Source organism: Colobus angolensis, unplaced genomic scaffold, assembly GCF_000951035.1.
Source record: "Colobus angolensis palliatus isolate OR3802 unplaced genomic scaffold, Cang.pa_1.0 Scaffold117, whole genome shotgun sequence".
Taxonomy (NCBI): domain Eukaryota; kingdom Metazoa; phylum Chordata; class Mammalia; order Primates; family Cercopithecidae; genus Colobus; species Colobus angolensis.
In genome coordinates this window covers 7,655,542-7,670,746 of record NW_012112808.1, presented here as the reverse complement: position 1 = coordinate 7,670,746, position 15,205 = coordinate 7,655,542, and the positions used below count along the sequence as shown (strand labels likewise).

General features: G+C 43.1%; 1 protein-coding gene across 4 annotated transcripts in view; it reads right to left on the bottom strand.

The window, feature by feature from the left end:
- KIZ (kizuna centrosomal protein) overlaps positions 1-8,120 on the bottom strand; it is a 121,706-nt gene extending 113,586 nt beyond the window's left edge. For 2 of the 4 annotated variants that reach the window (XM_011963200.1, XM_011963207.1), the window contains exons 1-2: positions 7,902-8,120; positions 1,635-1,697 (exon numbers count right to left, since the gene is read on the bottom strand). Coding sequence is in view for 2 of the 4 variants with exons in the window: in XM_011963191.1 (XP_011818581.1) it covers positions 7,902-8,069 (168 nt within the window). In the remaining 2 variants the exon portion in view is untranslated. The remainder of the gene's footprint in view (positions 1-1,634; positions 1,698-7,901) is intronic. The other 2 variants (XM_011963187.1, XM_011963191.1) reach the window with 2 other exon arrangements.
- Between the last annotated feature and the right edge of the window lie 7,085 nt (positions 8,121-15,205).

Sequence of the window (15,205 nt, the reverse complement as noted above, 5' to 3'; positions counted from 1 at the left end):
TGGAGCGACTAAAGCCCCAGGTGCTCACTGCATGAACTGCTCTTATTTTGGTCTGCCCAGCCCTGCTCTCCAATTTTAGGTGACCACCTTGTCAAATAAATTACCACCTATACACAGACCCTCGTCTCAGACTCTGCCTTCTGGCAGGTACTAGGTGAAGGCAGCCTTGTTTGGATTTTCTTCTACAGGCAATCTAAGCAAGCCTATTTTTAGTAAATCATATCCTCTGTCTTCCAGGAAACAATAAGAGGCTGGCAAAGCAGCAGCAGCTCAGTGAACTGACAGTTTGGTAAAAGTGTCCATCCTTTTCTTGCACTTGCCCCTCCCACCACCAGAAGGCGAGGAGGCTTCCCAAGAACAAACTGCATGAAACGTCTACACACAGTCTTCTGCCCTTTAGCCATGGGCTAGAAAAATGGCAGCTGCCAAGGATCCCCTTAGACTTGGGCCCACTCTTGAGGCCACAGCATCCACAATGCTGGCTATTTCTTCTGCACACAAAACAACTGATTTCCTGTCTCTTTCAGAGTTACTAGAGACATATGGCTGTCTACCCCAACTGGAAGGTCTAGAAGTACACTAAATCTTAAAACCAAAGAACAATTTTGAAGACAAGGGAAAGAACTGACCTAATAGGTAATTTGACTTTAAAGGATTCTTGGTCTCTCTTCTGGATGAGATCTTTTCATTTCTCACTTACAGTGTGACATTGATAAATTACAAATTTAATGCTATCAAAGCCAGAAGTTCCTCACATGAATAATATAAGAGGTAATGCCATACTTTTGGCTTAAGGATAAAGTTCAGTTTTTATAAAATAGAAATTAAAATATTTAAAATCTGCTCTTAATAGTGGAGAAGGAAACCTAAAAAGGATAATATGTACAATATATTATTCACTACTTATAATTTTAATAGTCATTCTCACATACCCATGAACAAATGAGATACCAGGTAACCATGCCTACAGTAGTACACTGAAAGATCAACTACAGTAATTATGTCTTCATCATCACACAAGCTCATTGTGTTTAAATTGCAACCAAAAAGATAAGGCTATGAAATAAAACAAATACAAAATAATGAAAATAACATATTTTGATCTCATATCGATTTTAACCAAATGTATTTGATAGTAATTATATTAAACTGCACTGTTTATTTCAAATTATTACACACTAAAAATAAGAGAATGGTAAGAGTACTCCAACTAGGCTGGACACAGTGGCTCACTGCTGTAATCCCAGCATTTTGGGAGACAGAAGCGTGGGAATCACTTGAGGTCAGGAGTTCAAGACCAGCCTGGCCAGCATGGTGAAACGCAGTCTCTACTAAAAATAGAAAAATTAGCTGGCGTGATGGCATGCACCTGTAATCCCAGGTATCCCAGCTACTTGTGAGGCCAAGGCAGGAGAATTGCTTGAACCTGGGAGGCAGAGGTTACAATGAGCTGAGATCACGCCACTACACTCCAGCCTGGGCAAAACAGCAAGACTCCATCTCAAAAAAACAAAACAAAATGAAGCCAAAAAACCAGTACTCTAACTACAGTATTTGTGGCATAACATTAGAGTTAAATTTTTGATTAATACATGGTACCTGGCTTGAAAACGGTTCCCACTGTCATCTCTTACCTGTATGTTTCAGACTGATGATATTCATAAAGTTTCTTTTCCAGGTCCAATCTCTTCTTTTCACTATAATAAAAAACATTTTGTAAGCAATTACACTGATAAGTAATAGGGAGTTGGATTTAGACCATGCTCTTCTTCGAAATCATGTCTGTGTTACAAAGTGTTGATCAGAGGTCAAAAAAACCTCCAAATACCAAATCACATCTTTGTGAGAATGCTTCTCTGGTCTAAGAAGCAGAAAATGACAGATGCATCTAAAGCAAAAGACACAAAAGTATGCAGCAGTCACCAGGGAAATCTAAAAAACAAAATGAACACCAATACGAGACAAAAGAATAAAATCCACAAAGTAAACGGGGAAATGCAACAGGAAAAGTCTGGGAAGCAGGTGCCTTCATTTAGCAAGTATTTCCTGAGTGCCTATGAAGATCCAGGCACTGTTCTAGGCCTGGAGACTAACATGGTGAACTAGCCAGCCAAGACCCCTGCCCTCAGACAGTTAACACTGTAGGGAGAAGGACAGACAATAATAAACAAGATAAGTATATAAAACGTAATGTGGCCAGACTTCTCTGAGTCGCCGGCATTTCAGTGATGGGGTCCTATTAGATCTTGAGTACAGATTGAAGACTGGTGGCCTGCTCTGCTTTCAACCAGACAAGCCTGGGCACAGCCAAGTGGATAAGCCAGAGAAAGGCCTCTGAAAAGTAAACCTGGCCTCACTTACATCTGATGAAGCCCAGGTCTTCTAAGACTATCATTTCAAAGTTGGAGGGATTTCTTCTTATAACTCTGTAATGGTGCCACTATGTCACAGGTTGCTGTTTTCCTGGAGCTACTACCAGTAAAGACTGAACCTGTGCTGTTCAGGTGAGTGCTAGTAGTAAGCTAAGGAGAAAGCCTGTCTTACCCCACAACCAGCCTGGGCAAGGGCGAGGGGGAACTGGGCAGCAGAGGAAGCAGAGGCAGCCAAAACCAGGGGGCTGAGAGGTAAAACTGATAAAGCCATTCAGTCCCAAGAAGAGTGCCCAGGAGGATGAGCCACAGAGGGTTCTATTTGAGCACCACTATTTTGCTTCAATCCCACCTAACTGAAGCTAAATTGTTAATCTAAATTAACATTAAGTAAGGCAAAGAAAGAAACCACATAATATACTATGCAAGCGAAGAATCCTAAACAAAAGGCTGTGAAATAAAGATAAGGACTCCAACAGAGGTGATCTCAGGTTGGCTTCCTGAGGGAAAGGGGCTGGCCCCATGTTCCATTTGCAGGCTCTTATCAGTTTCTATATTTCTTCAGATAGTTTTTTTCCTTTTAAAAAAAAAAGATCATCCCAAAAGTCACTGTTAGCTACATTACAGGTTAAATAAGTTTATTTCCTTTGCATAATGTTAAATGGAAACTACTATTTAACCAAAATTCATTTAATGGGAAAATGGAGTCCAAAATCCAGACACAGCATCTTCACTTGGGGAATACAACCCAAGGGTTGGTGTATGCCTATGTTAAAAAGGAAAAAAAAAGATTAAAAGGAAAAAAAAATTACAAAAACACACATTTTTAACTAATAGCATCACAGATCTTTACTTTCTCACTAGTAAGAGTGAACTTAGAAGTGAAGGAAATATAGCACAATTGCTTCCACATTAGAAATTTTTATTAGTTACCATCTCCCCCGCCAGAGTTTCACGATCATTTGGGTACTTAGTTTATACAGAATGAATGACTGGATAGTGTGAGCAACTTGTCATTAAATTACAAGGACAGGAAGACCTCTAAATACATCTATGACCCTGTGCCCAGACGTAGTGCTTCATCTCTGTTGTATTCCTAAGAAAGCATGACTGCAGTCTGGTAATGAGACACCATCAGATATATTCAGCTTGAGGGTCACCCTCTAGAATGAAAGCTGTACTCTATGAACTTGTCAGGAACATGAAAGACAGGGAAAGACGGAGGAATCGTTCCAGATGTGGGGAGACTGAAGAGACATGGCAGCCAAATGCAAGCAGGGTTCCCAGCTGAGCCCCTGGACCAGGGGGAAAAAAAGGGAGCATCGTCAAGATAGCTGGTGAAATCTGATGGGGTCTGTGGACTGGGTTCACCACTAGGAGGGCTGTATGGTGTGATTATGTACAAGAACATCCTTGGTTTTTGGAAAGACACATTGAAGATTTTAGGAGTGATGGGGCATCATGTAGGCACTTCTCAAATAGATCAGAAAAGGCTAATGGTTTCAGAGAGACAGATTTAAATAGATACTCAACAGATATCTCAGTGTCAAAAATCTAATAAAATGTTAATAGTTGAGGGATCTGGGTGACAGGAGCACTGGAGGTCTTTGTCCTACATTTGCAATTTTTTTGTAAGCTAGAACTTACTTTATATATATATTTTATATTATATATATATATATATTTTTTTTTGGCAGAGTCTCGCTCTATTGCCCAGACTGGAGTGCAGTGGCACAATCTCGGCTCACTGCAACCTCTCCCTCCTGGGTTTAAGGAATTCTGCTTCAGCTTCCCAAGTAACTGGGATTACAGGTGTGTGCCACCACACCCAGCTAATTTTTGTATTTTTAGTAGAGACGGGGTTTTGCCACATTGGCCAGGCTGGTCTCAAACTCCTGACCTCAGGTGATCCGCCCGCTTCTGCCTCTCAAAGTGCTGGGATTACAGGTGTGAGCCTCCACGCCCAGCCACTTTAAACTGATTTCTAAAATTCACCTATGACCTCTAGTGAAAAAGGACCACAGTCACGTCGGAAATTCATCACCTCCCAAGCAGCAAGTTCTTAGTAATGAATGTAAAATTTATTTGTAAAACATCTTCAGCAGATGCAGACATTTGCTGCTCACACTTCTCTATCACAACACTTCATACCCTGACAATCAAACTCCTCTTGGCTTTCTCTCCCAGGCAAAACGGTGCTAATCTTGTTTACTCTTCTTCACAGGCCTATTTTCTAGCCCCTCATCCACACTGCAGCACCTCTGAATGCTGAGTCCTCCATGTCTTTTTAAAATTTAATACTAAAAACCAGATATTTGCCTCAACGAAAAGCCTTCCCATGGCTTGCAATTCCTACATATTAAATCTCTATTTCAGAATCTTTGAAACCCCCATCCCTGGGATGCTTACCCACAGTTCATGTTTTCAGTCACCCCTCACTTGGACCTTTCAGTTTTACACAGCTAAGTGATCCTTAGCTGGCTGAGTTTTCTACTTTTAAGCCACTTGTTATTCTGTTTTTGTCTCGATACCACAATTCTATACCATCTTCAGCTTACTCCACTAATATCTCAGTGTCAGTTTCTAGACTATTATGATATCTTACTCTGAATCAACATAGGCACTGAGAAAACCACGGCTGGCTAATGGGCCCCTTTAAAAGGATGTTTTTATATAACCATAAGAGCCAATTCCACTCATAAGTTTCTACCATGCTTGTGGGTGCTATACACACTGTTAACAAGTCACTCCATTAAGACTCTTTTCGATTCGATTATTGACTTCCACCACAATGCAGAGAAAACACTGTACACATATAGGAAAACATTCAGACGATAAAATTACATCTATATATAACTACAGCTAAGATGACTTGGGCTAGAAATATGTTGGTTATCTGACCAGTTAACATTGCAGTGACCACCTCTAAAAGGGCTAAGAGGGAGTTTTTTTTGTCTACCACTTCCCAGAAGTTTCTGAATTGATAAAGCAGCTGTGACTACCCAGGGTTGCCAACAACCTATGAAATGACTCAGTAATTTTAGGAGACAGTGGTATCTGTGATCACTGGGATGGTTTGTGTTTGTTTGCTTAAAAAGGTACATCCAAGGCCGGGTGCAGTGGCTCACACCAGTAATCCCAACACTTTGGAAGGCAGAGGCAGGCAGATCACCTGAGGTCAGGGGTTCAAGATCAGCCTGGCAAACATGATGAAACCCTATCTCCACTAAAAATACAAAAATTGTAGCTGGGGTTGGTGGTGGACACCTGTAATCCCAGCTACTTGGGAGGCTGAGGCAGGACAATCACTTGAACCTGTGAGGCGGGGGCTGCAGTGAGCCGAGATGATGCCATTGTACTCCAGCCTGGGAAACAGAGACTATGTCTCAAAACAAACAAAAAGGTACATCCAAACACTCAAATTGGATACAGACAATAATATTCTTTACACATTGCTTTGCAAAACTACAGCTTTCAGCTTTTTTTTTTTTCTTGTTTTACTTTAAGGCCCATTATACTAGCAAAGAGAAAAAGAAAAAATCTGTGGCCTTACTTTGCATATTAGTCAAGCCCCCTCATTCCTGGTGAAGAACCAAGGTTCAGAGAGGTGGAGCAACCTGCTCAAGGTCACACAATTGTTCGCAGACTAGAATCCAGGTTTTGATGTTTCTACTGGAGCCTTTTCTGTATCTAGAATTATTTGCCTCTATAACTGTGTGCAATGTTCATTAATCTGAGTTAGTTATAAATTTTTTTTTTTTTTTTTTGGAGACGGAGTCTCGCTCTGTCGCCCAGGCTGGAGTGCAGTGGCGCGATCTCGGCTCACTGCAAGCTCCGCCTCCCGGGTTTTACGCCATTCTCCTGCCTCAGCCTCCCGAGTAGCTGGGACTACAGGCGCCCGCCATCTCGCCCGGCTAGGTTTTTTTTTTGTATTTTTAGTAGAGACGGGGTTTCACCGTGTAGCTCAGGATGGTCTCGATCTCCTGACCTCGTGATCCACCTGTCTCGGCCTCCCAAAGTGCTGGGATTACAGGCTTGAGCCACCGCGCCCAGCCAGTTATAAATTCTTAAAATGAAAAATGAACACACACAGCAACAGATTTGTACTGACTTAAAAATAAAACAAACCTCCAAATGCAGAACCATGAACAGGCTATAAAATTTGACTCAAATTCCTTATATATTTTCAACAGCCTCACCTTGTTTAATAATTAAAGGAGTAAGTGTTAATCATAAAGTACATAATCATTATACAGTTATTGTGCCATAAGGACTATAAACAGCCAGGTGTTCCTAGCACAGGAAACAAAAATAACTTACAATTAATAGTTCAGAAAGAATGCCATTTATGAGTGCTGTAAGAATGCCAAGAGTCACAAAAGTGAGGGAATGGGTTGAAACAGGGAAGGCCCTGCAGGAAGTGACTTATTTTTAAAGTTAGAAATTAAGAGGTCATTGATATAGGTGAGTGATGATATGTCAGAAAGAAAACACGATGTAGAAAAGGAGTACAAGGTAAAAAAAATGCTAACGACAACTAAGGAAGCCTGTTGTAGATGCTCTGTAAATAGCTGACAAGAATTAAATCTAGCATAAGATAAATGTAATTCCTTTTCAAAATCACTTACTTCTGCCTTTATTTTCCATGTAATTATTGTTATCATTTTAGCATTGTCACACCCACAGCTCTCCTGTTCACTAGAACGATTTTGTAACTTTTAACACTCATTAAATGTTTTGTTTATCAAGAGATCCAAAAATCTATTTCCTTTCTTGTCCACTAACGAGATTTACAACTTCAATTAACTTAGCAGCTAAATAAGAGGTCCAGCAATTTATCTTTCACGTGGTTATTTATAGTACGTTGCGGGATAACTTTCCCTCTATACGCACTCTTAGATCTAGCTTTTTTCAGTGGTTCCCATCTTTCATATCTTAATCAAAGGCATCACGAACCCTCTGGAAGCTGGACTTCTTTGGCTGGAAATTTCATCCCTTCGCTGGAAATCTAGCCAGCCCTCGCTCCCCTCAAAAGTCTCCTGAGTTTAAACAGGGCACATGTTTCACAAACACACACACACACAACTGTCTGCGTTCCAGGACCTGTCATCATTGATGCAGTGCAGCTGTCACGGCGGGATGACAATTTGAAGACAGAGTTGGGAGGGGGCGTGTAAAAGGGGGCAACAGAAACTCACAAGGCTTGATGGAGAGTGACAGGCAGAACAACTCCCACTTTCACTTCTGGGCAAATTCCGCGACGCGGCCGCATCCTCAAACCGGAGACCAGGCTTTAGCTGCTATTGAAGGGGGCAGGGGGCGGTCTCTCACCTCTCTCCACTCCCACCCCCAATACAGGGGGTGGCTCTAGTAAACGTTGTTCTCCAGGCCCCGCTGGGAGCCTGGGGGGCGTTGCGCGCGGGCCTGGACCCCGGGGAACCTCGGACGGGGGAGCGGGAAGGAAAAGGGGGCAGGGCACACGGAAGACCCTCGGCGCGGGCCGACTCCCCACCCCCACTCCAGTGCCCTTACCTCTCCCGCAGCCTCTGCTGGAGCTGGCCCACCCTCTCGTAGTATTCGGGACTCGACAAGGGCACGGACGATGCGTGGGTCCAGTTCATGCTGCTGTCCCTGTGCCAGCTCAGCACAGCCTCTGGGCGGCCGTTGGGCGGCGGTTGCCTGAGGAGACCGCCCCACCATGCACCGCGGTAAACACCGCGCGGGCCGCCCGCAGGAGGCGGGGAAGACGCCGGGAGCGCGGGGCGCCGCTGAAGGACGCGGCGGAGGCGGACTTTGTGGGGGGCGGGACGAATACCTACATGGGGCGGGGAAGAGGCGTGGCAGAGGCGGGGCGTCGTGAGGCAGGCGCTGGGCTACGTGAGGCCCCGGCGGATCACGTTAGAGGGGCGGGCGCTCGGTGCTCTCTCCCCTCCCCATCGGCACCCGCGTGTCCGTTCCCGTCACCTTCCAGAATTCGCACAAACTACGTTAACGTTACAAGGCGCAGTCGCTCCCTTTCTTCCGTCTCTCCTCGCTTGCTTTTCCTCGGCCTCCTTTCTTGCCAGGATTTGTTGAGTGCCAGGCACTGTGCTAAGCGTGTTCTATTATATCAGCACTCAAACGCGACACAAAACGCCACACAAAAAAAGACAAACCCTCAAATGCTAAACAGCTGTGCTCAGCCCCGACAGTGGACCAAACCCTTACTCGAAAATCCGTGCTGAATCTAAGGATGTGTATATTGTTCCAGGTGCCAGTATCGTTGGCGAGAGGGAAAAGTTACTAACTAGTTGCTTGGGAAGCAGATGTTTGTGCAGACAGCTCTAATGGACAGTGCTCCCAATGTCCTGTAGGATCTTCTAGCAGGAGCCCTGGATTTACGTTCCCTATCCAAGTCCCAGCTGCCAGGCCGTCTGCAAGTCACCCCAGGTTTCCTCATATGTAAAATGGGAGGCTGTTAACACAGGATTAGTTTAGGATTCGATTGTTAATATGTGTTAGTGTTTGTAAGAGGGCCCAGCATATAGAAAGCATCAGGTTTTATTATCGTCACCAACGTGGGGAAAAAGCTTCCTGAAGGAAGCCAACCATATTCCAAAACCCACTGGGCAGAAAAATTAAGCCTTAGCCTGCCTGCCTGCCTGCCTGCCTTCTTGCCTTCTTGCCTTCCTTCCTTTTCTTTTTCTTTCTTTTTTTTTTTTTTTTGAGACAGAGTCTCAGTGTGTTGCTCAGGCTGGAGTGCAGTGGCGTGATCTCGGCTCACTGCACACTCTGCCTCCCGGGTTCAAGAGATTCTCGTGCCTCAGCCTCCTGAATAACTGGGATTACAGGTGTGCGCTACCACACCCAGATAATTTTTTGGAGGGAGTATTTTTTGTATTTTAAGAAGAGATGGGGTTTCACCATGTTGGCCAGGCTGGTCTCGAACTCCCGACCTCAGGTGATCCACCCACTTTGGCCTCCCAAAGTGTTAGGATTACTGGCGTGAGCCACCGTGCCGGCCTGTAGAGTTTCTTTAGTCTCTTATTCTTCACTTCTTTTGGTTTCTTTCCTATGCCATTAATTTTACTTACACATACAAGGTGCAAGGTGTGACAAACTAAAACTGTAAAAGAGATGGAACACTCAAAGGCCAACAACACAAAACTGTGATTTTACTCAGCCTTCTGTTCACATTTGCCAGGTCCAGGGCAAGAGTGTGAATGGAGGCCCTCATACCGTCCGCCTAAATATTAAATTATAATTCAAGATAACAAACTGTAGGTAAAATATGTGTTCTCCTCTCCACTTTAACCAATATGCCTTCTTAAGAACCTGGAAAACCAGGAGTTTGCCTGCTTCTCCAGCTCCCCCCAACCCCATTTCCCACCCCAGGCTCAGTTTTGCACTGTGAGGGGTCTCACACACAGGCAGGGATGTGTGTGCCTGCCTCTTCTCCTCCGCCTTGTCCAGCCAACAAGTCCCAACTCTGCTCACATCCTCACCTCAGCATTCTCTTGGCCTGGCAGTGAGCATGCCAGTGATGGTTACCCTTGCAGGAAAGACCCAGCTAAGAGGTCTTTTAAAGCCTTAGAAAGCAGCTTAGGTCCCTTTGAGCAGGGAAGGTGAGGGTGTTGGGTACTTAGAATGTGTTCTAGGAGAGCATGTGTGTGTATGTGTGTGAGCACCCCAGGTAGGCCTGTCATCTGGCCCTGGGACCTCCTTGCCTTGCGTGGAGCAGCATGAGCAGAGAAGGGCTAGAACAGACTCTCTAATACACGGAAGCCAGGGCAGAGGCCTTCTTGCCCTGGTCTAAAGGTAGCACTGATGCGACTTTTATTTAGTTGTTATTCAGATTATGTCCAGTTGATTCAGTGGTAACGTGCAAAGGTTTATTTTAATGAATTTAGTGTAACTTACATTTTACTACAACCCTGGCAAAAAAAAGAAAGCATAAAATTTTTAAGATATTGTATTTAGGACCATGCGCCCAGGTTAGGTTTTTTTTTTTAAGAAAAAGAATCCCCAAACAATTAATGTAACTATTTTCAGCAAGTAGCACAGAGTAAGGCAGATGAGGCAGTCATTTTAGCACCCCAAATTTTTATTAGGCCATTTTAGGAGAACCTAAAATTAAATGTAATTAAACAGTAAATAGATAATTCAAAATAATTATAATTTGCATCCTATGGTTGATTCATCAATGACATATGACAAATCTAGATGTGGGATCTCCTTTATTAACAATAACACATAGCAAACAAAAGGAATATTTCTAGAGTATTTATGCTAAAATTATGCATTTTAAATGGTGACAGGCTTTCAATAAATTCTGAGTTCTTCACTTTGAATATTTAATTTGCTGGAGGCCTCTATTTTAATATTTTTCTTCAAACCCTTTATTTAGCTGAGCTGATTTCTGTAAGCAGCCCTGCTTTTGGCTCACTGGACCAAGGGTCATCAAATCTGCCTAGATCAAGGCGTCCTCTAAGTCCTAGAATGTCTTAGCTAGAATTTAGAGGGAGTCTATCCCCACCCCATTGTTTTACAGGGGGAAAAGGGTTCAGGGCAGATAAGGGACTTGGCCAAAGTCACATAGCTGGAAATCTATGTAATATTAACGAGTCTGGTCCAAAATATGGATCCCTAGTGGTCCCATTAAGCAAATGGCAAGATTAAGCCAGAGTTTCGGCCCAGAAGTCACATGAATCTTAGGGTGAACCAAATGAGATTGTTGTTTTTGTAGCTCAAAAACAGTTAATAACTGACAAATTGATTTTAGAAAATATATTGAAATTAGAATTGTACATATATTCTGGTTTTGGGAAATTCTAATTTCAACATATTTCCATATATGTGTATATGTACATTACATTTACCAGTTTATTATAAGAATATCATAAAGGATACAGATGAAAAGATTCATAAGGTGAGGTCTGGGGGAAGGGGTGTAGAGCTTCCATGCCCTCCACGGGCACACCACCCTCCAGGAACCTTCTCCACATGTTCAGCCAGCTCAGAAGCTTCCTGAACCCTGTCCCCTTGGGTCTTTTATGGGGACTTTATTGGAGAGGCATGATCAAAAGTTGTGTAGAAATATGATTGGACAAAGGGGATATATAATACTAACTGAGTGGGGAATCCCAACAAGTCCTGTTCCGATTCCTCTCGGCCTCAGTTTTGTTTTGTTTTGTTTTGTTTTGAGATGGAGTTTCACTCTTGTTGCCCAGGCTGGAGTGCAATGGTGTGATCTCAGCTCACCGCAACCACTGCCTCCCTGGTTCAAACGATTGTCCTGCCTCAGCCTCCCGAGTAGCTGGGATTACAGGCATGCACCACCATGCCTGGCTAATTTTGTATTTTTAGTAGAGACGGTGTTTCTCCATGTTGGTCAGGCTGGTCTCCAACTCCCAACCTCAGGTGATCCGCCGGCCTCGGCCTCCCAAACTGCTGTGATTATAGGCATGAGCTACCGTGTGGTCTTGCCTGCAGCAGCATTTTATATTTTAAAATGCACACACCATGCCGCTTTTAATTAAATCATGTATAAATCATGTATAAGTGACAGGCTGTAGGTGCTGACGTCACATGTGAACAATCTTTGAATGCCAAGATTCTCCTCAAAAATCAATAACTGCTTGGATATTGTATTAATTTGCTAGGGCTGCTGTAACAAAGCACTACAAACTAGGTGTCTTCAGCAACAGGATTTATTGTGTCACAGGTCTGGAGGCTAGAAGTTGAAGATCAAGATATCCACATGGTTTGTTCCTTTTGAGGGCTATGGGGAAGAATCTGCCGCATGCCTCTCTCATGGCTGCTGGTGGTTTGCAGGCAATCTTTGGTGTTCCCTGGCTTGTAGACACGTCGTTTTGACCTCTGCTTTCATGTTCACATGGCGTTCTCCCTGTGTATGTGTCTCCAAATTCTACCTTTTTATGAAGGCACCAATCATATTGGATTAGACGCCCACCCTTCTCCAGTATGACCTCTTCTTAACTAATTACATCCGCATTGATCCCGTTTCCAAAGAAGACTACATTCTGAGGTACTGAGAGTTAGAATTTCAACATATGTATTGTGCAAGGGACACATTTCAATCCATGATAGATATGAAACTAGGAAAAGATTTCATTTTGCAGCCATTTTGCAGAAATATAAGACATTGCATCCTAACACATTAGAAAATTTGATCTAGAAGTAGAGATGAGGCGGGGCAAAGTGGCTCATGCCTATAATCCCAGCACTTCAGGAGGCCAAGGCAGGAAGATCACTCAATTCCAGGAGTTGGAGACCAACCTGGGCAACATAGCGAGATCCCCCGTCTCTACAAATTTTTTTTTTTTTAATTAGCCAGCCGCGATTTTTAAAATTAAAAAAATTTTTTTTTTTTTGAAAATTAGTCCCAGCTACTCAGGAGGCTGAGGCGGACTGATCTCTTGAGCCCAGGAATTCAAGACTATAGTGAGCTATGAGCCATTGCACTCCAGCCTGGGCAACAGCCAGCCTGGGCAAGACTCTACCAAAATAAAAAAGTAGAGACAAATCAAATGTAGGAAGTGGGGGGAAAGCTGTGATGTCCATGTATGAGTATGCCATTGAAATGTACCCCTTCTCTCACTGAGATGTATACTGGTGCAAGCATTCGTAGCTTCATTTAGATCTATGACAGTCCTTTGAGGGCACCAAAAGTTGAAGCAACTAGCCCAAGATCACGCTATCAGTGTGTTCTTGTCAAACAAATGGTAGTGGTAGGATTAAGAGGGGTAGAATTTGGACACAGGCCTGTTCCAATTCCAGAATCCATCCTTTCTTATATATATTCTCTATATATATATCCTTTGCCTTGATCCTCATCATTTGAAGCTACCTATATTTTTTATTTTCCTTGTATGAGATGTGTAAAATATATACTATGTGACCCAGAAGGGTTTTTACAGATACACAGTTCATGTATTGGGAATAGCATGCATAGAATACATTTTTCCACATGCTCTGATACAGCATGATGTGTTCACCATTCTGGTTAATTTCCTTCTTGGAACTCAGAAAGACTGCATTTATCATCCTTGCTAGCCGTTAGGTGGCTCTACATGACCAAGTCTGACTAGTGAAATGTGGGCAAAAGTGATGCAGCCACTTCCAGGCCTGATCCCAAAACATCCTGCACAATCTTCCTGTTTCCATTAGTTTCCTGGCTAGATGCAAAGAATCCACTGGAGAACTCTGAGGCCCTGGAAGAAAAGTGACTGACTGCAATAAGTATGGGACTGTGACTTGAGCAAGAAACCAATCTTAACTGTGTGGACTGACTGATATTTTAAGATCGTTTGTCTCAGCAGCTGGCATTGCTTATCCTGACTAATACACAAACGTTACATGCAGAAATTACACAAATGCATAAAAATATCTTTCCATAAAATTCTCAGCGAGGATTTATGTGACTATCCAGATGGTAATAAAAACCTGGAACAGTAATATTAAGAGCCAACACTCAAGGACAGAGTCCCAGATAATGAAGCCAAGGCTATATATAATAAAGAACCAGTCAGAGAGACTCTGTCCAATAGGACTTTCTGCAATGATGGAAATGTTCCATTCTGTGCTATCCAATCTGGTAGCCATTAGCCATACATGGCTATTGGACAATTGAATGTAGCTAGTGCAACTGGTAAATTGAATTTTAAGATGAATTTTTATTTATTTATTTATTTTGAGATGGAGTCTCACTCTGTCGCCAAGGCTGGAGTGCAGTTGTGCAATCTCAGCTCACTACAACCTCTGCCTCCTAGGTTCAAGCGATTCTCCTGCCTCAGTACCCTCTAATAGCTGGGATTACAGGTGTGTGCCACCACACCTGGCTAATTTTTGTATTTTTAGTAGAGATGGGGTTTTGCCATGTTGACCAGGCTGGTCTCGATCTCCTGACCTCAGGTGATCCACCCATCTCAGCCTCCCAAAGTGCTGGGATTACAGGTGTGAGCCACTGGGCCCAGTCAAATTTAATTGTAGTTTAATAATTAAAATTAAAATTTAAGAGGCTGCATGTAGCTAGCAGCCACTGTATTGAACCATGCAGATCTAGAGATAAAGTGGAATGATAGATAAACATGGCACAGGGAGAGGGAAGACATAAGTTACTGGGAAGTGGAAAGATAAGAATAGAAGATAAGATGCCATCCTTGCTGGGAGATTGATATGGTTTTGCTCTGTGTCCCCACCCAAATTTTGAATTGTAATACCCCTGTGTCAAGTAAAGGACCTGGTGGGAGGTAATTGCTGTTCTTGTGGTAGTGAGGGAGTTCTCATGAGATCTGCTTGTTTGATAAATGTCTGGCAGTTTTCACTGAGAGCTTGCTCTCTGTCTCTCTTTCTCTCTCTCTCTGTTTCTCTCTCTGTCGTGCGCCTGCTGCCATGTAAGACGTGCCTTGCTTCCCCTTCGACTTCTGCTATGATTGCAAGTTTCCTGAGGCTTCCCCAGACATGCGGCAATTAAATGTCTTTGGTTTATGAATTACCAGTTCAGGTAGTATCGTTCTAACAGTGTGACATGGACTAATATAGAGGTGATGGTCACCAAGAGGAGAGGTGTGATGGTGAATTTATTTTATGTGTCAACTTGGCTAGGCTATGGTGGTCAGTTGCTTTATCAAACACCAGTCTAGACATCACTGTGAAGATCTTTTTTTTTTAGATATTGTTAATATTTGAAGCAGTAGGCTTTGAGGAAAATAGATTACTCTCCAAAATGTGGATGGGCCTCATTCAGTCAGTTGAACACCTTAGGAGAAAAGAATGAAGTCCCTCACAATCTCGTGAACCAATTCCTAAAAATAAATCTCTCTCTCTCTCTCTCT